The following is a 25,066-nucleotide window of genomic DNA, read 5'->3' on the forward strand; positions in this document are numbered from 1 at the left end:
ACAGCATGCCCATCCTTTGACTGCCAATTTTGTTGTTTGATTGTTTGTGTTTTCACCAGTATTTGAGCTCATATCATGGCAATCAGTTTACCAATACACACTTCATGGGTTAGCTGGTCGATCAGTGAGAAGTGCTCATATCATGGCAATCAGTTTACCAATACACACTTCATGGGTTAGCTGGTTGATCAGTGAGAAGTGCTCATATCATGGCAATCAGTTTACCAATACACACTTCATGGGTTAGCTGGTCAATCAGTGCAAAGTGCTTAAGCCAGTGACTAACCTACTTGATTAAGAGGTGTAAGGGAGAACAGCCCTAAAATGGATTTCCCTACCAATGTTACATAGATGGGCTCAGGAACGAAAATGAGATCTTCAGATTTGTAGTTGAGCATTTAACAAACTAAGCTAGCTGTCTTGGTGCCCAGTGAACAATTGTGAAACATTCATTTCATGAACTGCGGTTTTCAACTGTGCACTAAGAACAGAATCAATAAAAATACATGAACATGGAAATCCATGCAAACTTTCATTCTCACAATGCAGGTGGTGTTGACTTTGTCAGTATATCCGATCAAATGATTGTCTGCTTTCCAGACTCCATCAGTGGAATCACCAAGTTCTCAATTTTCAAGCTACATACATTGCGCAAATTTACGACTTACATATCTTTCTTTCCCTTTGTTGCATGATGCAAGTTAAACCATCCATGTACAGGGTAGTTTCTAGAACCATTTTAATTCATTTTGTTTCAGCATGTAAGATACGCATTTACTATTCCATTTTAAGTAAAAACAAGAGATGTGTTTGTCAGAAACAAAATGCCCCCTATTGCGCTGCTTTGAAGCCATAAATTTGACCTTGAAGGAAGACCTTGACCTTTCACCCCTCAAAATGTGCAGCTCCATGAGATACACATGCATGCCAAATATAAAGTTGCTATCTTCAATATTCAAAAAGTTATGACCAAACTTTAACAAAGGTTAAAGTTTTAGGAAAGAAAAATACAATATTTGACCTTGAAGGATGACCTTGACTTCACCACTCAAAATGTGCAGCTCCGTAAGATACACATGCATGCCAAATATGAAGTTGCTATCTTCAATATTGCAAAAGTATCAAACTTTAACCGAGGTTAAAGTTTTGGGACACACACATACAATGAATGACAAACGGACAGACAGTAAGGCCAAAAACAATATACCCCGATCTTTCAATCCGGGGGCATAAAAAAGAAATAATCTTAATTTAAACAGTAAGGTGCCAGTTTGACAGAATGCGATAATAATTATCTGTTCGTCTAGTTACGCAAATTGCAATAAACCTGGATTTCTGCCATCTAAGTCTAACCCAATACAAACTATAGAACCCATTGCCATAAACAAGCCATCCTAAAGCTTTCCACTGTGGTTTAGGCAGATTGTACATTACATTTCGAGATGCATATTTGGTTCAATGTTTTGAATGACCAAATATTGCTACCATTCAATTGTAGTCTCTTCACACCTTATCCATTTTAATACCATCTAGAACTCTGCAAGTAGGCCGATGCTCAATAGCTTAAAAATATATGGACCATCATGTGAAAAGTAGGAGTACCGGTAACAGTAACTGTTCCTGTGTACAACCTTTACTCTTAATGATGCGGACATGTATCTTAACTAGTAGGAGAGTATCGGTAACAGTAACTGTGCCTGTGTACAGTCTTTACTCTTAATGATGCGGACATGTATCTAACTAGTAGGAGAGTACCGGTAACAGTTACTGTTCCTGTGTACAGTCTTTACTCTTAATGATGCGGACATGTATCTAACTAGTAGGAGAGTACCGGTAACAGTTACTGTTCCTGTGTACAGTCTTTACTCTTTATGATGCGGACATGTATCTAACTAGTAGGAGAGTACCGGTAACAGTTACTGTTCCTGTGTACAGTCTTTACTCTTAATGATGCGGACACATATCTAACTAGTAGGAGAGTACCGGTAACAGTAACTGTTCCTGTGTACAGTCTTTACTCTTAATGATGCGGACATGTATCTAACTAGTAGGAGAGTACCGGTAACAGTTACTGTTCCTGTGTACAGTCTTTACTCTTAATGATGCGGACACGTATCTAACTAGTAGGAGAGTACCGGTAACAGTAACTGTTCCTGTGTACAGTCTTTACTCTTAATGATGCGGACATGTATCTAACTAGTAGGAGAGTACCGGTAACAGTAACTGTTCCTGTGTACAGTCTTTACTCTTAATGATGGGGACACGTATCTCACTAGTAGGAGAGTACCGGTAACTGTTCCTGTGTACAGTCTTTACTCTTAATGATGGGGACACGTATCTCACTAGTAGGAGAGTACCTGTAACAGTAACTGTTCCTGTGTACAATCTTTACTCTTAATGATGGGGACACGTATCTCACTAGTAAGTTACACATTACTACATTTAGTAGTTGAAGACCTATGCTCAGTTTAAACTAAAGGGGACAAATCTACAACATCCTTGCCACACCTATTTCAGAGCTTTGTCAAATGACACAAGAAGCTCATCATCACCATCCTCAGCCTGTTCAAAGAATGGTGTTTCAGCTCTAAGTAACTCTTTAAAGCAAAGTCGAAATATATTTGTACTGGGAACACAATACTGTTTTTTCTCTTTATTCTGCCGCTCTGTACAATCCACATGACTGAGTGAAGCATTAAGTAAAGTCTATTCCCTCATCATCATCTTCTGCCTCTTCAGCTTCTTCTGTGAGACCTTTTTCTTGACGGGCTCATCCTCCCCACCCACTGGCTTGGGCACAGCTTGCTCACGCTCGGCCAAAATAATTTCAACGTGGCATGGGCTGCTCATGTAAGCTGCAATGGCAAGGAAGACGTTTAAAGTTTGATCCAGCTTTATTGACAATTAATAAAATAAACTCATCTTGTGCAACCTTAAAGAAAATGAAAATGTAATCACATAAAATAATAGCTACTTGCAGATATACAATACATTTATAGCAATTTTTAACAAGCGTGACTCAAAATTTAAAACACTTTAAATTGGTGCAATTATATTTTTACAATTGAGTGAGCACAGATAATTGTATATCAGTGTTTTTTTGTTGTTAAATTTGTGTCCAGTAGAGGGACCCATTCCTAACATAACAAGCAAATTTTTTGAATTGATATCTCCTGCAAAATAAACCTTGTTTATGGATCGGTGCTAATCCTTTGATATTCAGTATAATCATTCACTGTAGGGTAATAATTATAGGTAACAAGAGCACCGCATAACGGGTGCCAACGCTCGGCTGCGACAGCTTGTCAGAACACATATTTTTTAATTTTTTTTAGGTCACAGTGACCTTGACCTTTGACCTAGTGACCCAAAATTGGGTGTGGTGTGTAGAACTCATCAAGGTGCATCTACATATGAAGTTTCAAAGTTGTAGGTGGAAGCACTTTGATTTTAGAGCCAATGTTAAGGTTTTAGGACGACGAGCTGGCTATGACAATACCTCGGGTTTTCTCCGAAAACAGCCGAGCTTATAATTAAGTGTAGGGTAATCGTATGTATGAATTGTGATTCTCCTGATTGATATCTACACACCACTACGTTTCAGGCTTTTTCCGCTCCATTTTGGGAAAACGCCACACTGGAATTTTGGGAATTTCGCGTCGTGAAAACCCCCATTTTGGGAAAAAAATTAATCGCTAAATTGGCTCAATTGGGAAAAATTATCGCATGTAAATTATTTAAAACAGTGTTTCTTATATTTCAAAGAAGCCATTAACTGGTAAATAACGACTATTTTGATATCTTATTATTAAAATTTTACAAAATATTATGAACATGTGTGATTAGTGCAGGTTTTTTAATCTGAATTTGGGAAAAAGGCTTGGCCTTTTTGAGGTGAAAAAAATCACGGGAAGCGCCGGATTTTGAGGAAAAAAAGGAAAGTCTTAAATAATCATTAACATATTTTACAGTTCTTAAAACAAATTCAAGGCAACAGATAATTTAATTATGCAATACTTTCTATTTTCTACACCAGATCAGGTCAACTTATATATAAAAAGGGTAAAAAAAAAAAAAAAGAAAAAAAAAAAAAAATTTTTTTTTTTTTTTTTTTTTTTAATTGGGAATTTTTTTTTCAATTGGAAAAAAACAACCAGATTTGCATTGGGAATGGGGCCGAATTTCGGACCCGTGGCATAGGGCGGAAAAAGCCTGCGTTTCATGTTAAAATCTTGTAGTGTATCTGAGATATAGCCTTGAAAAGTTACATCATACACAAACAACAAAGGGCAATAACTCTGAGTTAAGAAAGTGCAGGGTTATGGTTCTTGTGCATGGCACTTTTTCCCCATTGACTTCTACACACCCATGAAGTTTAATGTTGAAATGTTGTATTGCATATGAGATATAGGACCCTGAAAAGTTCCATCATACAACAACAACAAAGGGCAATAACTCTTATTTAAGAAATAAAAAGGGTTATGGTTTCTCATTAATATCAATACACCAATTAAATTTCATACTGAAATCTTGCATGGTATTTGAGATATGGCCTTGAAAAGTTTCATCATACAAAAAACAAAGGTCAATAACACTTATTAAAGAAAGTGTAGGGTTATGATTCTTGTGCGTGGCACTTCTCATTGATATCCATACACCTATGAAGTTTCATGTTGATCTTCTATAGTTTCTGAGATATAACCCTAACAGGTTTTGTGACAAATCGACGGATGGACTAATGGACAAGGCCAATGCTATATCCCTCCGTCTTTGGCAAGGAATAAAAAGCAAAACTTTTTCCCAAATGGGACCCAAAATTTCCCAATTAACTTAAAAAATAACAAGAGCCATATTAACATGGCCATCCACGCTGAAATGTGTTTGCTTGTATGAGAACATTTGTTTTAGAGAGTAGAAAAATATTTGTAAAACATGACACATGTGTCATCTGTGACAAAACGGATACAAATTTACTATGAAATTAAATAAAGGGAGATAATTAAAAAACTACGGCCGATAAGAGTTATGGTTCATATTCACTGCACTTCTCCTAGTTGCCATCTGTTTATATTTATAGTTTCAAGTAAAGCCCTTCAGTAGATATAGAGTTATGCTCCAGACAAAAATTTACTTTGAAATTAAATAAAGGGAGATCATTTAAAAACTAAGGTAGATAGAGCTATGGTTCTTGGTCACTGCACTTCTTCTAGTTGCCATCTGTTTATATTCTAAGTTTAAAGTAAATTCATTGAATAGATCTCCTAGATGCCATCTGTTTATATTCTAAGTTTAAAGTAAACCCATTGAATAGATTTGGAGTTATACTCTGGACAAAGTTTCGGACGGAAGGACAGACAGAGACTATTACTATACCCACTTCCGAAATTTCATTAAAAAAATGTTGAAACATTTTGTTCATCTCCAATCCAGCTCTGTAAATTGAACCTTTGAAAATATAATATTGAAATCACTTTTATTCTGGATTGTTAGCAAAACAAAAACATCAACAGTGATTTCCCAATTTAAGTCAAAATTAATAAAAAAATTCCCAGTGTTTGGATTGGGAAAAATCGTGTCGTTTTGGCTTAAATTGGGAAATAATTGTTGCCTTCTTTTAATTGACAAATGCTCCAAAATTTGAGAATAAAATTGATGTGAACAGATTTACTAAGGTTTAAGGTATCAAGCTTGATGGAAAATAAACTAAATGTAGAGATTTATTTGACATTGTTTATTTTAGTGTTTTTTTAAACCTTCAATTTAAAACTTTAGGATCCCATTTGGGAAAAATATGTATGTACAGGCCCAAATTTGATATAAAAAAACACTGCCAATCCAAAGGGACCGCACCCATTCCCAAAAAGGTGGAAAAAAAACAACAACCCTGTATGTAATATTCAAAATGGCTCCAATGCAGACAGAAATGACTTACGGTTAATTCTTCCGTGAGCTCTGTACGTTCTTCGTCTCATTTTAGGAGCTGCGTTCACCATAATGTGTTCAATGATGAGATGATCTGTGTCAAGACCCTAAAAATTGAGTGCATCAATATCATGTTTAAGACAATTTGTCATCAGAGAACAATGTATATGTGCTGCACTCTGGGAAAACAGGGTTTAATGCATATAAGCAGTTTTGTCTGAGATTATTCTTTGAAGTGGGCACAGACTGCTCAAGGACAACACTATCTATTTTTCATGCAAACGAAGCCTTATAATAATCCAATCAAGGCAGGGAATGTTGTTCTTGATAAGCATTATTTTTCAAAATTAAAATTAAGAAAAATATAAAAATATCTTCACAGTTTAGATTTCATTTATATTGGGACTTTTTTCTTTGGGATACTTCTTTCTCTTACTATTTTGTCAGCAGCACAAAATAAATATGTGTACTGTATGAGGCAATTTTTTTTTTAATACAAAATCGAAGCATTCTCCGACAACATTTAAACCTAACCAGCCTAAGACACACTCAGGGTTTTGGATACTTAATATTAAATATTTCTTTAAGAACCTTTACCACCATTTCTGAAATATCAGACACACATTTTCACCTCCAAAATTGGCTGCTGTTTTTCACTGTATCTTACATAGAATATTACATTCATAATGTAATTCTTCAATTATTTATTTTCATCATAAGAACTCAATTTGTATTATTTTAAATGACATGTTGGTATACAAATTTATACTGGACAGTAATAAACTTGTTACTTTCCTTTAAAAGAAAGTACAGAAAAAGTATTTGTATTAAACAAATTCTAGTCTGTGATACAAATAGTTTTTTCAAGCTACAGAAGTGTTTATGTACAAATAATTTTACAATAAAAGGATTGTATATTTACTAAACCTTATACAGCTTGCATTTTAATTGACACAAAAAATTGTGCTGAACTTATTCACTTACTTTAATTGTCAATTGAGATATGCCTGCTATGAAAAATTTATTGACCTAAGTTTTGTGCAAGAGAATACATGTCCTTCATTAAATCATACTGTGAACTGGAAAATGTTAGATGCATAAATCCTTATACTTGACATACATTTTCAAAAATAGGAGGATATAGGAAATATGGGCGGCTTTAAAAAATATACGATTTCAGTTATAAAGTAATAGGATTCAGTTGACAGTCTAATATTTCTGTTACACAAGCATGACAAGCACCTTAAACTCTGCATTACTCTCTGCATTTTTCAAGAGCTGAAGAAGGAACTCTGCACTCTTTTTCGGCCATCGACCCTGTGTGACTCCCCAGGCTTTGGCCTACAATGAGACAAATTAAAAATTAAAACAAGAGATTGCCAAGCAATATTGTCCCCTAACGGTGTAACTCCACAATTATCAGTAAAAAATAATTATTTGTTGCTATGGCAACCAGAATTCTTGACGTAGGAACAAAATGAAATGACGTGCATAATCTCCATATTGCCATAATCTATCCATGTTTCAAGTTTCATGAAAAAATATGAAGAACTTTTAAAGTTATCGCAGGATCCAGAAAAATGTGACAGACAGACAGAGCGCAAACCATAAGTCCCCTCCGGTTTCACTAGTAGGGGACAATAACAGTCTTCTGCAGGTGTAAACCCAACATTAATGCATCTTCTCTTTCAATAAATTGTGAATATACACAAATCTCAGAAATGACCCCCTGGATACATGGGATCCATGGAAATCCGTTTAAAAATGACACCACTGTTATTGACTTATGGCGATTTTGATTTGTCAGTCTTGCTAGAAAAACATTGCTTAAAGTTTGGCCTTATTCAATCATAGTGAAATGGTAGAATTTCCAATAGGCTTTAGGCTAGTGCAAAGAGTATGAACAAATGATAGTGAAGCTGTACTGACCTGTGACTTCCTGCCAACAGCACCATTGAAATGCACAAATGGAACTACTTCCTTATGGGCAATGACATTCTTTAGGTATCTGGTGGCTCTTTTCACATGCATGTGCTTAATAGCACCTGCTGTCTCCCGTGTGTTCTGTAAAGGCAGCAACACTACAATTTTCCTTATGTATGACATTTTGATATAATGAATATTGCCTTGTATGTACCTATCTAAAAATGGCAGTCAAAACTCTGTAATGAAGCAATGGTAGCAAACATAAGTTTTTAGCTTGGTAACAGTTCAGTGTAAGTACTAGCTGCTAATTTGAATAAAAGGTAAATGCTTGTAGCATGACAGATATATGCTATTATGCAGATGTTGGTTGGACCTTGAGCTATGTTGAATTTATATCGTCTGAAATTAAAACTGGATATATCCTAAGTTAAACTTAATGAATGAAAAATTTACAATCTATATGTTACAGTCTTGATTTCAAAAGATAATGTTTGATGGTTGATTTGCATTTATCAACTTGAAAATCCTCATATATAATAAATTATGTGCCATAAATGGTGGTTTAGCAGGAAAGTAAATGCTATTGATCGTAATAAAATTGTACCTTGAAGTGGACACGCAGGTAAGAACCCCTTGCTTTGGCAGCTGCAACACAAGAGTACCTCTAATTAACATAACAGGAAATGAAATATAAACAACCAATCATAACTTGTACACAACATTAAAAATCTTTAAACATCGGGACTTAGCTGAATGTTGAATCAAATTCTATTACTAAGAGTAGTTTCAAAAATTGTAATTAAAAGCAAAAAGATGACACAAAATTGTGCCTGTCCTTGTGTTTGAAGGTGGGCTCTCTAAACAACACAGGCATTTGAATTTGGTTATATTTTAAGTTTAAATGTTATGTATGTACAACACTTACTTTACTAATTTACCAATTAAAAGCGATGCAAACATTTAGTTTCCTATTTGAATGGATGACAATCAGTAAACGAACATGACTGTGCAACAAAGAATTATGCTTGTGTGTACATTATGCATACATTCTTATGAGAATGTATGACCGAGAGTTTATCGATAATTGTAATTTTGTCAAACTGACAAGTCCCGTTATAGTGCTCTGAGAATAAACATTGGAACCCGGCTACAGTTCTTACTTCGATAATAAAAGATTTTATTTAAAAACTCACATTTGGTTGGATTCTCGGGTTCTGTTGCGTACCTCGTCATTTTGGTTCCTACAAATTTGATGTAAATAAATTCATATGGATAAATAACAAGTCTTAAAACAAGTTACTTTGATAATAGCATGTGTCAAATATATTTCCAACGTTCGCTTATTAGATAGTGGGATATTTCATTGGTTAACTTTGGTAAAAGTGACAGGTATTTAGGAGATCATAATGGATAAAGTGTGTGTATTTACAAAAGTGATGTTTCAGACCTTAGTTTGAACCGGAAAAGGAAATACACGTATCAACGGACTGTTAAATACGCGGCACTAAATGAACGTTCCCCTGTGTACCTGGTATCTTCACAACGGTATTATTATTAATTTGAACACGATTGATCCACTTGAGTTGTATCTGCGATATATCAGACGCCATGAAGCTAGGTGTCTGATTGTGTTTAAATTCATCTTACTCCAGAAAGTCTCAAATCTATTTCTCAAGGCGAAAATTAAACAATAATATCATTAAATTTCAATTAAGTCGAAGTTATATTATGTAATATTGTTTAATATTTGAATTAAGATGTTACCGTGATATGTATTAATACATGTTTTATTTGAGTGAATGATTGTGTGCACGTTTGTGGGTTTATTAATTTTGGGCTAAGTGTGAGATTTAGCGGGGCTTTCAATCGCTTTATCCCCCTATGCACTGCAATGCTTTACTTGAACTGAACACCTTTTTGCATAAATCAGAACTAAAAAAAAGAATAATTATCAAAGTCAATTTCAGTACTAATATTTCTAGCCTATAGGAATATATAAACGAATAAGTAATTTTCTTAAGACAAGCACAGTCTGTTTTATGTTTAGTACGCAATACATTTAAAAAAAGGTTTCATTATACATATGTCACAGGGTGAGAAAATTGTGCGGCCAGTCCGGGACTCGAATCCGGGACACCTCGCGTACAGGGCGAATGCTCTCCCGACTGAGCTAACCGGGCCACCACACAACTTCTCCCCTTACGTGACCAAGTTCAGACATGACATACACCCCACTTGAATATGTATTCGTCTTCGAATACAGGGATTCGGGGTGTTATATAATTAACCATGGGCCTCCGTAGGTGTATACTCAGGTAAAGTCATGGTCCCCCGTTGGGCGCAAAATGTCACAGGGTGAGAATATTGTGCGGCCAATCCGGGACTCGAAACCGGGACACATCGCTAACAGGGCGAATGCTTTCCCGACTGTGACACATATATACACAATACCAGTTTCGTAAAAACACGTGTATACTGCAATCGCATTCTGGCATCGAATTTTTAAAGAAACAATATACCGTGATGCCGTTTAATACAACTCTGGAGCAAACTTTGTCAAAAGTTCCACTGACCCTTTATTTGTGGGCTTTACAAATAATACTATTTCAAAACGTTAAATTGTTTGTGATAATCCTTGTCTGTTGATGAAACATAACAATAAATTAAACAAAAAATGATAATTTTTAAGTATGTTATGTCTTATTAAATCTCAGCCTATAAATCAGTTAATTAGTAGGTTAAAGACCACTTATTACACACCAATTAAAACCAATTAATATACACACGCCGGCAATGCTAGTATTTTGTGTTAGAAATATGTCGGATCAAATTAACAACACGTACAAACACATTATTTGTAAGATTAATCTAAAGAAACAGAAGGATGACAAAATAAATAAAAGAATACTGACATTAGCGACTTAGCGATTTGTGTATCAATTACACAAATATTGCAAATCAATAAACTATATGGGCCAAATTGATTTAGATATATGATTATTTACGTATATATCTACACGCACATATATTTGGTAGGCTCATTAATCAGTACCCCATCCAATTGCTTATCATTCAATTCGACTAGTCTATCAAGTTCGGAAATTACGATCTTTTAAAGAAATAGGAACCCTATCGTAAATACTGTTTTACACTGGAAATAATTGTATTAAAGCAATTAAGTACAAATATGAAGAAACTGGTGTACATTACTGACGGTCAGCATGGATTCAGAAGGAGGCGGAGCTGTGAAACGCAACTCCTAACTCTGTCGGACGAACTCCTGAAGTCACTAGACAAAGGGAAACAACATGACCTTGCCATTCTGGACTTCAGCAAAGCGTTCGACAAAGTTCCACACCAGCGTCTGCTGACCAAGCTGCACCACTACGGCATACGCGGCCAGACCTTGGAATGGATCCGAGCCTTCCTTACAGACAGAACACAGAGAGTTGCTGTCGACGGAGCAATCTCAGATCCCGCCCCAGTAGTCAGCGGAGTGCCCCAGGGAAGCGTTCTGGGACCGATCCTCTTCCTTGTTTACATTAACGACCTACCCCTTACAGTCTCCTCCAAGACCAGGCTTTTCGCAGATGACTGTGTAGTATACAGAGAAATATCCTCGGAGCAGGACAGTGAAGTGCTTCAGGAAGACCTCCGTCGCCTATGGGACTGGGAGAAGCTCTGGGGTATGTCCTTCAACCCAGAGAAGTGCTGCATTTTGCGAGTGTGCAGAAAGCGATCACCACTCCTGTACAGTTACACCCTCAAAGGCCACACGCTTGCATGTGAAGACGCATCCAAATACCTTGGGGTGGAGCTAACAAAGGACATGTCCTGGAAGCCACATATCCAACAAGTGATCAAGAAAGGCAACAGTTCCCTTGGCTTCCTACGCAGGAACTTACGGATAGGCAACGAAGAGGTAAAAAGTGCAGCATACTTTTCCCTCGTTCGCCCCAACCTAGAGTACTGCGGCACTGTGTGGAGCCCATACCATAAGGAGCAGATCCACGACCTGGAGATGGTCCAAAGACGAGCAGCCCGCTATGTGACGAACAGATATCACAATACTAGTAGCGTCACATCAATGCTCGAACACCTACAGTGGGAAACTCTAGAGTCCAGAAGAACCAAAGCCAAGCTGACAATGGTCTACAAGATAACCAACGACCTCGTGGACATACCAGTCTCGAAATACCTTTCCCCTGGCTCAAGCCGGACACGAGCAAACCACACCATCAAGTTCCTGCCATTATCGACATCCACTTCATACTATCGTCACAGCTTTTTTCCAAGTATCATTGCCACCTGGAACAACCTACCAGCCTCCATTGCTGAATCCCCTGACTTGGTATCCTTCAAGCGGGGGCTAGCAACAACCAGATTCTGAATAAGTTGTCAGCTCCAGCTACAAAGTAACTCCTAATGACCCCTCGTGGCTGTGCCGGTTGAGGATCAATCCTCTCAGCGGCCACCGTAGCCGGAGAGGCATGAGGGAGAAGGGCGAAACGTAGCTGGTGTTCTGCTTTACTTTCCTTCTGTCTTTTAACTATCAAGCTCTTCTTACTTTACTGTCCCTCATTCTTTATTCTTACTCTTTCACCACCCGTCGCATAATAATCATGCGTGATTGCAGCGATGTACAATGTAGATGTAGATCCGTGTTATATATAATCTGACTCTCCAGCACCTTAATTATTACATGGATAAATCTGGATCACTGATCTTATATATCTAGTCTTATATATGCTTATTCGTAAATCCTTGTTTTATTCTGCCAAGTATCAACCTCCGCGCAGAGATTTGACTGGAACCAGCATAACATGTATATGTGGGGCATGGAACGACAACTCTGCGTGGAGATTAGCCAAGTATCTCACGGAATCCGCATTTTAGCATAGTATTTTTTAATTGGCAGGTGGTCAAATTAACTTCCGGTGTTTTTGATTAATCTGTGGTTGCCGTCTTCTATGTAATTTCTGTGATAAATTGCATTTAAAGCATAATGCTTCTTATATGTTACTAACTTATTATGCCAATGAGCAAAAACAAATTTAATCTTCGCTTGCCAACTCAGGCAGGCGAAGATGAATCGGACGGTGCAGAGTAAGTATGATTCACACTGTCACTGGGGTCGGCCCTGTCACTGTTTTCTAAATTCAGTTGTTGATGCTCTTTTGCAGTTTTGGATCCTTTATTTTCTATTGTCGGAACTTTCAGTGATTGCAAAATTTGAGAACAAATATAACTGATGGCTCGATGTATGCCTATATTAATGTACACAGCAAACTTAGCAGTGCTACAGGGCAACAAATAAGGTTCGTTTTATTGTTTTTACAATTTGTATTTGAAAGAAAACAAATTGTATCATGGACGAACCATCTTTCGAACCTCTTAATTTTTGGCATGTCAATTTGACTCAAATATAAAATTTGAAATAGTGAAACATATTAATTAGTACTCTATTTGATAACTAACTTGTTTCTACATGGCTGGCAACTTTAATTGCTATGTAAATCCTCTTTTGATAACAGATTTTTGCAAGTTTCCAGCACATCCATATCATGTAAAACTATCCATGCTGCCAAAACAACGAGTACCTGCTTTCGAACCCTTCAGTGGACAGCATTAAAAATAAATTAGTCACATGTTTAGACCATAGTCACGTGACTTATTGCAGCAGCCAAAATGTGTAAATTGTCAGGCAAAGTTGAGAACAAAAATTAGACCATGTTTTCATAGTTTTTTTTAAGGAAAATCCTTGTACACATAAAAAGCAGAAAGAAATACGACGATATTTATGTGTTTTATGATTATTCTACTTATTCTTACTGTTTTTGACGCATTTTTGTTGATTTTTGCCGCTACGTACCAGTGGTCGTTAACAAATTACTTATTCACAAAAAACGGTGACGTCGTGCGCATGCGCATAAAATGTAAACAAATGAAAGGTTCGAGAAGAGGCGAGGTGCGAGAAGAGGTACTTTCACGATAATAAAAATCAATAGTACATAAAACAATTATGTAAATGGAAAAATGAATTGGATATGATTTTTTGTTGTTTTAGTTGTACCATGTTCTCTATTCCGTCTATAATTTGAATTGGTATATTTTTACCTTTAGTGCAGCCCTTAAGTTTTCAGTAAGTTTATTTAGACACCAGTTCAGGGTGGTGTTAATACATAAAGTATCTTCCGTTGTAAAAAGTTCTCAAAAATGTCTGCGTTGGAACGTGAACCGGTAAGGAAACTTCCATTAACGGTGTGCAGTCCTTCCTAAAATTAAAATTTATTGACAGCCAGGAGGTCCTACAATCATGCAGCCTTTCCCAGCCCGAACTAATTATTTCCGGCCCAAAAAAAAGAAAAATGATCATTAATGACAAAAATGATATTTTTTAACAATATTTTAATATTATTATAGTAATCAACTTTTTAATATATCAATATTCATAAATGTGACTATGCAGTGTTCGACACTAACGGGAGTCCGAGACTCCTAGAAATGGGACTCAGACTCCTTGTTTTTGTGTCAAGGCAGTCCGTCGGATAGTGCTGCAACAATATAGCGGTATATCAATATATATGGCAATACGCAATCCGCATATTGTATTACGATACGATTTGCGTCATACCGGTACGAAAATTATACAAACATGCATCTTCATTTCGTTCAGAAAAGCCATCCAAAATAATGATATCAAGGTAAACAAAACAAAGCGGTATTTTGTAAAAATAAATTGTTACGTAAAAATGGCATTCTAAAAAGTCTATTATACAGAGTAGCGTTGTTACATGGGAGCATTCATTCTATGCTTTTAAACGAATTATCGTTGAATTAATAACGCACAACTAAATGTTTCGTTCGATTCGGAAATGAGCATTATTAAATTTGTAATCCGAATTTCGGAAACACGCTTCCGAAATGTAATGCTAACGCGACAATAAAAAAGGCTTTATTCTTTTTCTCAATAAAAAGCGCGCGAAAATTATACAGACATGTAGAACGTCGCGTGCAAAGTGTGGGTGTATTTGTGTTGTATAAAACGGGAACATCACGTCAGGCAGGGGTTTTTTTAAGAAAAGGGGGAAGACGCTGGACGCTGGGTAAAAGGGGAAAATCTAGCGCGAAAGAGACATATTTGGGGAAAAAATAAAAACTGTTCATTTCAATGTCTATAACTCACCTACAGACTTCAGTTGTTTTTTTTAGAAAAAGAGGCAGGTCTCTGACCTTTTTGTTCTTTAACACATGAACAAGTATGATATTAAAGTCAAAGTCCTAAATAAAGTTGCAGGTGTAGATCTAATAATGGGAAATGTTTTCAACTGTGGCCGGGGAACGATGTCAATATTATGATTTCAATTTCGTGATGAATGGGTTGACGATCTAGATCTGTTACAGTATTGGAAGGGAAAGGTGCGGCTGCTGCCGATTGTCAACTTTCACTTTCACAATAATCCGACAGTATTAATCGATGTTGATTACATGTACCTCCGAATCCTGCTGGGTTTCAACGGTTTTTGATGATTCATTCTTAAAAAATGCGTCAATGCAATTAATATTTTCCGAGTCCGAACGTTTTATTTTGTTCGTGTATGAACGCCAATTGTGAGACTTTTTTTCTGTTTTAACGTTTATATCTTGGCTTTGACATAACCCGGATGAAAATTCGACTGGTTTCCGGTAATTAATTGACGAAACACCCTTCTCGCGCAAGACCGGAATCCAGTAAAATAGTCACATGATTAATACGATAAGTTGCCCGGTTTCCATGACGTAATTTAAGAGCTATATATAGAATCACTGGGATTCCCAGATTTGAGCGTTCGTCGGGAGAGAGCGAGATCGTTGTACATGGTACAAATTGGATAAGTGTCGACTTCCTAAAACAAAAAGAACATTTCTTTGAGGGAAAAATATTATATTTTGGTGAAAAACTATATTTTTGGAGGGGAAAAGGTATTTTTTAGGGGAAAAATTCTGGTTGGGGAAGACGCCGAATATCGGCGTCACTTTCTTAGTAAAAAAAACCCCTGTCAGGCGATTTATGCGTGTTCAGTGGGGGAAAAAATGCCCGATTGGAAGTTATTTCATCACATCTTTAAATAGTCACAAATGCCAAAATGTATTTGATATTTAAGAAAATTGGCGAATTTTTGTGTTTTGTGTTATTCTTGAGCATTTTTATAGTAAACATTTACCAGAATTTGCTTTAAAACTGGAATATACGGGATTATCGGGTAATTGGCGAGTTATAATTCTGGTACAAGTAAGCTATATATTGCGATATATTGCAATACAGGTTTTTGAACTGACAATATATCGCAATACGCTTTTTGGCATATTGTTGCAGCACTACCGTCGGACTCCTTGAAAATCATCTTTTGATATACTTTTTCGTATCTCGAGATCGGAATGTCCGAACCTCGTACATCCGAAAACATATGTCACTCGTACATCCGAAAACATATGTCACTCATCATTTTGCTTGAACACATCGACAAAAAAAACATTCCGAATTATTTATTTTGTTTCCCTGTCGCAGTCCTTGCGTTTAGCAAAAAGGGAACTCTAGAACTTCGGATCTTCTCGATCGTGGCCGTTTTTTTTCTCTGCCATTTTTGATAAATTAAACTAGATTTCGCCCAACAGTCTCTTATGACTATAAAAATCATAATACCCGAAATTGTTTACACAATGCACGTTTCATGGACCCAAGTAACTGAAGACAGAAAATACGTTAATAACTACGTGTCGCTATCAATCGATTAGTTCAGAGTTTTATTGAAGTTCGTTGACTTTGTTAAACCCACCACACTTATCTTTCCCTACGTTGTATCCTTCCACGATAAAATCGTTGCCAGTTACTTAAGAGACTGATGATGGCAGCCGGGTGAAATCCTCGTGGAAATTGTGCTTTTCATGCATAATACTAAAACAACATTTTTCGACACGTAAAGCGTTTTAACAAATTATCATTGAAATAATTACACAACTATTAATGTTTTGTTGAATTATCCAATGAGCACAATACAAATTTTTCTGAAACCCACTTTTGAATTTTAATGTTAACGCGACGTGCTCATGTATTTCATGTTGATCCTTTGTTCCGATAAAAAGCGCGCGAAAATTATGCTGCATGTACAACGCCATGTCATCCGCATGAAAAGCGAGGACCTATTGATTTTTGTATGTGTACACACCTTGTTATAAGCACAGAGAACATTACGATATTTTAATTTTGGTTAAAAGTTTCGTAGTTAATTCAATAAATATATGGCGAATATTTTTTTAAATTGATATTTCATCTAAATTAATTTCAAATCAAACACGCTGTATCTTTATCGTTACGGTCTTTAAGATACCGGTGAGTAGAAATCTAATTATTTAAACAGTTATTCTACTTTATACATATTAAACAGAAAAACCGGACAAAACTGGCATTGTGTTAGGCGTTTAGAAAACACACTTAGACTGCCTGTAGACCTTGATGTTTTGACAAAAGTGATTAAAATTTGGGAATGCAGTTCTGCCTGTGTGGTCAGTAATGACTGGTAATACTTTGTTCTGAATCGCATTATTGTTTACAATAATAATTTCTTAGAAATATTATTGAGCAAAAATATATATAAAGCAATGAAACATATAGGACTGTTACACCCGTAAGATGTAAGATTAACATAATTCTCCGATTATAGTTTTTAACCCTAATCCCAATTTTAACAAGCAAGCTTATATATACATGCATAATTAACAAATGTATATTGTTTAAACCTTACAATAATTAACTTAAATTGTATTGGAATGGGTTAATAAATGCTGCAATGATAGATAACATATGAAAACAATTATTGAACTTCGATCTGAAACCAAACATGACAGAGAATTAAACATATCATGGATTAACATGTGTAATAACCCGAAAAATAATGTATATAGCATCTGATTGTTGGACTCCCTGAAGTCTGTTTGGACTCCTAAATTTTTAAAATAGGGAGTCCAAAGGACTCCTTACTCAGAATAGTTAGTGTCGAACACTGCTATGTCACTGACAAATGATTCAAATGAATTCTTCTTAATCAAATAATGTACTTGTGAGAGCTTCACTTTACTTATTACATTTAGAGCAAGTAAACAATTCAATTAAATACTTGTTTTACCCGCCGAAATGAAAGTGCCAAACTGAAATTTCGGAAGGGGATATAGTAATAGTCTCCGTCCTTCTGTCCGAAACTTTATGCGGAGCATAACTCCAAATCTATTCAATGGATTTACTTTAAACTTAGAATATAAACAGATGGCAACTAGGAGAAGTGCAGTTACCAAGAACCATAACTCTATCTACCTTAGTTTTTGAATGATCTCCCTTTATATAATTTCAAACAAAATTTTTGTTTGGAGCATAACTCTAAATCTACTGAAGGGATTTACTTGAAACTTGAAATATAAACAGATGGCAAGTATGAGAAGTGCAGCGACTAATAACCATAACTCTATCTACCTTAGTTTTTTAATTATCTCCCTTTATTTAATTTATAAGTTAATTTTTGTCCAGAGCATAACTCTAAATCTACTGAAGGGATTTACTTGAAACTAGAGATACAAAGAGATGGAAACTAGGAGAAGTGCAGTGAACATGAACCATAACTCTATCTGCCATAGTTTTTTAATTATCTCCCTTTATTTAATTTCATAGTAAATTTGTTTCGGTTTTGTCACAGATGTCAAAGGTGCCATGTTTTACAAATATTATTCTATTCTCTAAAACAAATGTTCTCATACAAGCAAACACATTTCGGCTGGGATGGTCATGTTAACATTGCTCTTGTTAGCTCACCTGAGCACAACGTGCTCATGGTGAGCTTTTGTGATCGCCTTTTGTCCGTCTTGCGTCGTCCGTCGTCAACATTTTGCCTTGTGAACACTCTAGAGGCCACATTTATTGTCTGATCTTCATGAAATTTGGTCAGAACATTTATCCCATTGATACCTCGACTGATTTCGAAACTGGGTCATGCTGGGTCAAAAACTAGGTCACTAGGTCAAAAAAAAGAAAAACCTTGTGAACACTTCAGAATTCACATTTGATGCCCAATCTTCATGTGACTTTGTCAAAAATTTTGTTTAAATGATATGTTGGTGTAGTTTAAAAATGGTTCCGGTCGGTTGAAAAACATGGCCGCCAGTGGGCGGGGCAGGATTCCTTATATGGCTATAGAGAAACCTTGTGAACACTCTAGAAGTCACAATTTTTGCCCAATCATCATGAAACTTGGTCAAAACATTGGTTTCATTGATATCTCGGACGAGTTCGAAAATGGTCCAGATTGGTGAAAAAACATGGCCGCCAGGGGGCGGGGCAGTTTTCCTTATATGGCTATAGTAAAATCTTGTTAACGCTCTAGAGGCCACATTTATTGTCCAATCTTCATGAAATTTGGTCAGAAGATTGGTCTCAATGTTATCTTGGATGAGTTGAAAATGGTAACGTATGCTTGAAAAACATGGCTGCCAAGGGGCGGGGCATTTTTCCGTATAAAGCTATATATGGCTATAGTAAAACCTTGTGAACACTCTAGAGGCCACATTTATTGTCCAATCTTCATGAAATTTGGTCAGAAGATTGGTCTCAATGATATCTTGGATGAGTTGAAAATGGTTACGTTTGCTTAAAAAACATGGATGCCAAGGGGCGGGGCATTTTTCCTTATATGGCTATAGTAATATCTTGTTAACACTCTAGAGGCCACATTCATTGTCCGATCTTCATGAAACTTGGTCAGAAGATTCATCCTAATAATATCTTGGACAAGTTAAAAAATGATGCCGGTTGGTTTAAAAACATGGCCGCCAGGGGGCGGGGCATTTTTCCTTATATGGCTATAGTAAAACCTTGTTAACACTCTAGAGACCACATTGATTTTCCGATCTTCATGAAACTTGATCTTGGATGAGTTTGAAAATGGTTTCGGTTGCTTAAAAAACATGGCCACCAGGGGGCGGGGTATTTTTCCAAATATGGTTATATATCATGCTTTTTTAAAAACCTTGTTAACACTCTAGAGGCTACATTTATTGTCCAATCATCATGAAACTTGGTCAGATGATTTGTCCCAATGATATCTTTAATGAGTTCGAAAATGGTTCCGGTTGGTGGAAAAACATGGCCACCAAGGGGGCGTGGCATTTATCCTTATATTGCTAAAGTTAAACCTTGTTAACACTCTAGAAGCCGTATTTATTGTACGATCATCATGAAACTTTGTCAGACGATTTGTCTCAATGATATTTTGGACAAGTTCGAAAATGGTTCCAGTTGCTTGAAAAACATGGCCACCAGTGGGCGGGGCATTTTTCCTTATATGGATTATGAATCTTCATGAAACTTTGTCAGTATATTTGTTTTAATGATATCTTGGATGAGTATGAAAATGGTTCTGGTCTGTTGAAAAACGTGGCTGCCAGGGTGTTCACTAGTCATGAAAGTTGGTAAGAACATTTTGTTCTAATGACATCTTGAGCTGCACAGAACAGGTCAGTTCCTTTGAATCTCAGGTGAGCGACTTTGGGCCTTTCAGGCCCTCTTGTTTTTATGTTGTTGTTTTTTAATTAATGTTATGTAACTGTATTGTAACTGCTGTGCTTATGTTGACACTTCGTGGTAATTTCACAATGACCTTTGTTTATGCCCTGCTTACGTACAAATTAATCAGATAAAATAGGAACCAAAACGCACATGGTTGCAGGGTTCTCAATAACTTTTGAGCCAACAGGCCCAAATGTGAAACCAACAGGCCTACTGGGGGGGTCCGAGGGGGCATGCTCCCCCTAAAAAAAAAAAATGAGCACTTGATTTCCTGCATTTTGGGCCATTTTATGGCTATTTAAGTGGTCAACCAGGCACTTAAATTTGAGCATTTTTTGTGTGCATTTTATTAATTTTAGCTTTTTTTAACTTAATAAAGATAAATTGAAAAAGCTCTTCATTACTTTTGTAAAATTTGAACTCACCATGTGATGAACAGAACGTCAAAATATTGTACTGCTTTTTGACCGATTCCAATATGCGCCTTTTCATTGTTATCCCCACACTTTTTGAAAAGAGTGGGGATATTGTGGTTATCTCCGCCGTCTGTCCGTCCATCCGTTCGTCCTGGCCACTATCTCCTCCTACACTATTAGCACTAGAACCTTGAAGCTTACACACATGGTAGCTATGAGCATATGAGCGACCCTGCACTATTTGGAATTTTAATCTGACCACTGGGTAAAAAGTTATGGGGGTTGGGGTGGGGCTGGGTCAGAGATTTTTACTCATTTTTTTAGGTTATTTTACTATGATTTCTTCATTTCTACACCGATTGTCTTCAAATTGATACTGAACCTCTCTTATGACAATACGGTCAATCTAACTTATGCATGGCCCCATTACCAACTGTGGGGCGCCCCGCCAACATAGGCCACGCCCACCCAAAATTGCGTTTTACTATAATTTCTTCATTTCTACACCGATTCACTTCAAATTGATACTGAACTTCTCTAATGACAATATGGTCAATCTCAGCTATGCATGGCCCCATTACCAACCCTGGGGTGCCCCGCCCACATAGGCCATGCCCACCTCAAATTGCCTTTTACTATGATTTCTTCATTTCTACACCCATTCACTTCAAATTGATACTGAACCTCTCTTATGACAATACGGTTAATCTCAACTATGCATGGCCCCATTACCAACCCTGGGGCGCCCCGCCCACATAGGCCACGCCCACCCAAAATTGCCTTTTACTATAATTTCTTCATTTCTAACTATAATTTCTTCATTTCTAACTATAATTTCTTCATTTCTACACGGATTCACTTCAAATTGATACTGAACCTCTTTTATGACAATACAGTCAATCTCAACTAATAGTCTATACATTGCCCCATTACCAACCCTGGGGCACCTCGCCCACATAGGCCATGCCCACCCAAAATTGCCTTTTACTATAATTTCTTCATTTCTACACCCATTTACTTCAAATTGATACTGAACCTCTCTTATGACAATACGGTCAATCTCAACTATGTATGGCCCCATTACCAACCCTGGGGCGCCCCGCCCACATAGGCCACGCCCACCCAAAATTGCCTTTTACTATAATTTCTTCATTTCTACACCGATTGACCGATTCACTTCTAATTGAAACTGAACTTCTCTTATGACAATACAGTCAATCTCAACTATGCATGGCCCCATTACCAACCCTGGGGTGCCCCTGGGTCAAACATGCGGCGTGGGGATACGCGTCGGCCTCTGCTGCGCAATTTCTAGTTGTTGTTGTAATGCGTTAAGGGAGATAATGAATCGACGTCTTTGCTTAATAGCAAATAGTAACCAAATTACCTAAAAGACACGCAAATTTTGAAAATTCAATTGCCGATTTTCCAAATCTGAGCGGATTTCAACCGGCCAAATTATGATTTCAAACGGCTGATTTGGCTGGCGGCCGGCTCTTATTGAGAACCCTGTGGTTGTCTTGATTCTCGTTGCGGAATGTACCCATATAGTGATAACATAGAGTGTATTTCCCTTTGACGACGCGGCAAAAATCTTCTAATACTTTCGATATCAGAAAATGCTACCACTAAAAAAACATTTTACATTATTGGAGTGTTCATTAATAATTCGGTAAGTTCTAACTTTAGCCTTTAAACTTTTCTGAAAATAGCTTATGGAATTCCAAATTTCACCATAATTTTATTACCTGAAATGAGGTCCTGCAATATAAGAATTATTTCTGGATTTTCCAAATGATTATCAGAAAACTCTGAGGACGGACGGTATTTCGTAAAGACTGGGTGTGCACCCTCAATATTTTACAATTCGTTACACTGCCCAGACCGTCGAGAAAAGACGTTGTGGATAGTATAATATCAGGTTTCATAGGGCAGGTGGTGACTGGAATATTCTGGAATTCTATATTTTCCCTACCCGGGGTACATTTTAGTATACTTAATTAAGAGTATCCAGGGTACATTTAAGTAGGACTGGAGTCGACATTGACCAAGTCAGCATTATTAAAAGTATATTTGCACAAATCATTTACAGTAAAAGCATGTGATGACGTCTTTATGTTCTGTATAAATTCCCATTTTAGTTTATGTGAATATTAAAACTGTGATTCCTTATAAATAAATCTCCGGTAAAGGCTTACTTCATGGCCGAAGTCAATAAAAAAAATATATTCGCCAGTTAATCCTGCCTTCAAAAGCATTCTCTTAACCAATTGGACAGGAATCGTCACAGTTTAGTGACTGGAAAGGTACCTGACTGTAACCTGAGTATTTCTCTTGATGCATCTGTGTCAGCAAACATGACTTTTTAATGTGATTTTATTGGCTTGAATATTCAATATGCATGTCATTCTATCTCTAATAAATGGATTATCTATTACCCGATGTGTAGCTTATGGCGATTACGCATAGACGTTGGTACAGATTGCTCTTTTAAAGTAAGAAATATTGATACATTTATAGAGAAACCTTGATATTCGACAATCACCATTTTCTTTTACTTTTTTTACTTTAATCCCAAGCTGAAAGTTCGAAATGCCATTGAACTCTGTATGTACTTTAGATTCAAACCATTAACAATTCTGACTTCAAATTGTTAAGTGATTGCAACACCAATATCTTTTTAGTGTTACCTTAATACTTAATAGTAATCAGCAATTTTTTTTTGCCCATTGGAAAAGTAGTGGTACCAGCCCAATTAGGAAAAACGTGTGTGAAAAACCCTGAAATTGGGAAAATCTGTGTCATGAAGTTTTCATAGTGGGAAATTGGTGTATTTAATTTTTTTGCTCACAAAACCTTAAAATCGATAACTTCAAATGTTGTCAAGTTGTCATTATTATATTTACATAGTTTCAAGCCATAGAGCTGCATAAGGAATATTGAATTTAATAAATAAAAATAAAAAATTCTTAGGGAACCTTCAATAAGGATTTTTTTTAAGCAATAGGGAAATTTGTAGTTTTTTCCTTATTGGGAAAGTGCTGTTTTCCGGTACTTTAAAAAGAATTGAAAAAAATCGCTGATTATAATGCAAATGAAACATTTTTATTTATCTTTTTTTGTATTTTAATGCTAATGAATGGTTTACTTTTTGAACGATAATACCATTAATTTTTCAAGGAAACAAAATGTTGCTCTCCTAGAAGCTCTGACAAAGAAGCTGAAGGAACTAGACATTGATGACCAACAACGAGAGAGACTAGAGGCTTTCCTTACACAGAAACAGAAAGTTGGAGAGTTAGTAGCAGAAGAGTTTGACAAGATCGGTGAACTAGGTGCAGGCAACGGTGGTGTTGTCATGAAAGTTCTACACAGACCAACTGGATTGGTTATGGCACGCAAGGTCAAGCATAATTGGTTGATACTTGTTCACTGTTATTTCTTGCCTTTTTAGCTCACCTGAGCACAACGTGCTCATGGTGAGCTTTTGGAATCACTTTTTGTCCGTCGCGCGTCGTCCGTCGTTAACATTGTGCCTTATGAACACTCTAGAGGCCACATTTATTGTCTGATCTTCATGAAATTTGGTCAGTACATTTGTCACATTGATACCTCGACTGAGTTCGAAACTGGGTCATGCTGGGTCAAAAACAAGGTCACTAGGTCAAAAAAAAGGAAAACCTTGTAAACACTGTAGAAGTCACATTTGATGCCCAATCTTCATGTAACTTTGTCAAAATGTTTGTCTAAATGATATGTTGGTTGAGTTCAAAAATGGTTCCGGTCCGTTGAAAAACAAGGCCGCCAGGGGGCGGGGCAGTATTCCTTATATGGCTATAGAGAAACCTTGTGAACACTCTAGAAGTCACAATTTTTGTCCAATCACCATGAAACTTGGTCAAAACATTGGTTTCATTGATATCTCGGACGAGTTCGAAAATGGTCCAGATCAGTGAAAAAAAATGGCCGCCAGGGGGGCGGGGCAGTTTTCCTTAAATGGCTATAGTAAAACCTTGTTAACAATCTAGAGGCCACATTTATTGTCCAATCTTCATGAAATTTGGTCGGAAGATTGGTCTCAATGATATCTTGGATGAGTTCGAAAATGGTTACGTTTGCTTGAAAAACATGGCTGCCAAGGGGCGGGGCATTTTTCCTTATATGGCTATATATGGCTATAGTAAAACCTTGTGAACACTCTAGAGGCCACATT

The 25,066-nt window shown here is 36.6% G+C and overlaps 3 protein-coding genes and 1 non-coding gene across 14 annotated transcripts in view; 2 read left to right on the top strand and 2 right to left on the bottom strand.

The window, feature by feature from the left end:
- The window catches only part of LOC127876885 (tumor necrosis factor alpha-induced protein 8-like), a 174,236-nt gene that overhangs the window by 124,475 nt on the left and 24,695 nt on the right, over positions 1–25,066 (top strand). The gene's annotated exons all lie outside the window — the stretch shown is intronic.
- On the bottom strand, positions 2,641–9,473 carry LOC127876881 (60S ribosomal protein L17-like). 2 transcript variants are annotated; one of them, XM_052422386.1, is made up of 7 exons: positions 9,377–9,473; positions 9,042–9,089; positions 8,453–8,493; positions 7,852–7,986; positions 7,165–7,263; positions 5,933–6,029; positions 2,641–2,855 (listed from the first exon to the last, which is right to left on the bottom strand). In XM_052422386.1, exons 1-7 carry the CDS (start codon positions 9,456–9,458, stop codon positions 2,707–2,709), a joined length of 651 nt encoding a protein of 216 aa, XP_052278346.1. In that variant the 5' UTR covers positions 9,459–9,473; the 3' UTR covers positions 2,641–2,706. The 2 variants fall into 2 exon arrangements, with proteins under 2 accessions (XP_052278346.1, XP_052278347.1); XM_052422387.1 differs by lacking the exon at positions 9,377–9,473 and adding an exon at positions 9,296–9,355.
- On the bottom strand, positions 9,956–10,029 carry Trnat-ugu (transfer RNA threonine (anticodon UGU)). Its single transcript has one exon. It is a non-coding gene; the product is annotated as a tRNA-Thr (tRNA).
- LOC127876878 (dual specificity mitogen-activated protein kinase kinase 1-like) overlaps positions 12,737–25,066 on the top strand; it is a 37,025-nt gene continuing 24,695 nt past the window's right edge. For 7 of the 8 annotated variants that reach the window (XR_008048124.1, XR_008048125.1, XR_008048127.1 and 4 more), the window contains exons 1-2: positions 12,738–12,954; positions 24,034–24,256. Coding sequence is in view for 2 of the 8 variants with exons in the window: in XM_052422379.1 (XP_052278339.1) it covers positions 12,881–12,954; positions 24,034–24,256 (297 nt within the window). In the remaining 6 variants the exon portion in view is untranslated. Of the gene's footprint in view, positions 12,955–24,033; positions 24,257–25,066 lie in introns of all 8 variants that reach the window. The other variant, XM_052422380.1, reaches the window with a different exon arrangement.

The sequence above is a fragment of the Dreissena polymorpha genome, chromosome 4 (assembly GCF_020536995.1).
Source record: "Dreissena polymorpha isolate Duluth1 chromosome 4, UMN_Dpol_1.0, whole genome shotgun sequence".
NCBI classification, from domain to species: Eukaryota; Metazoa; Mollusca; class Bivalvia; order Myida; family Dreissenidae; genus Dreissena; species Dreissena polymorpha.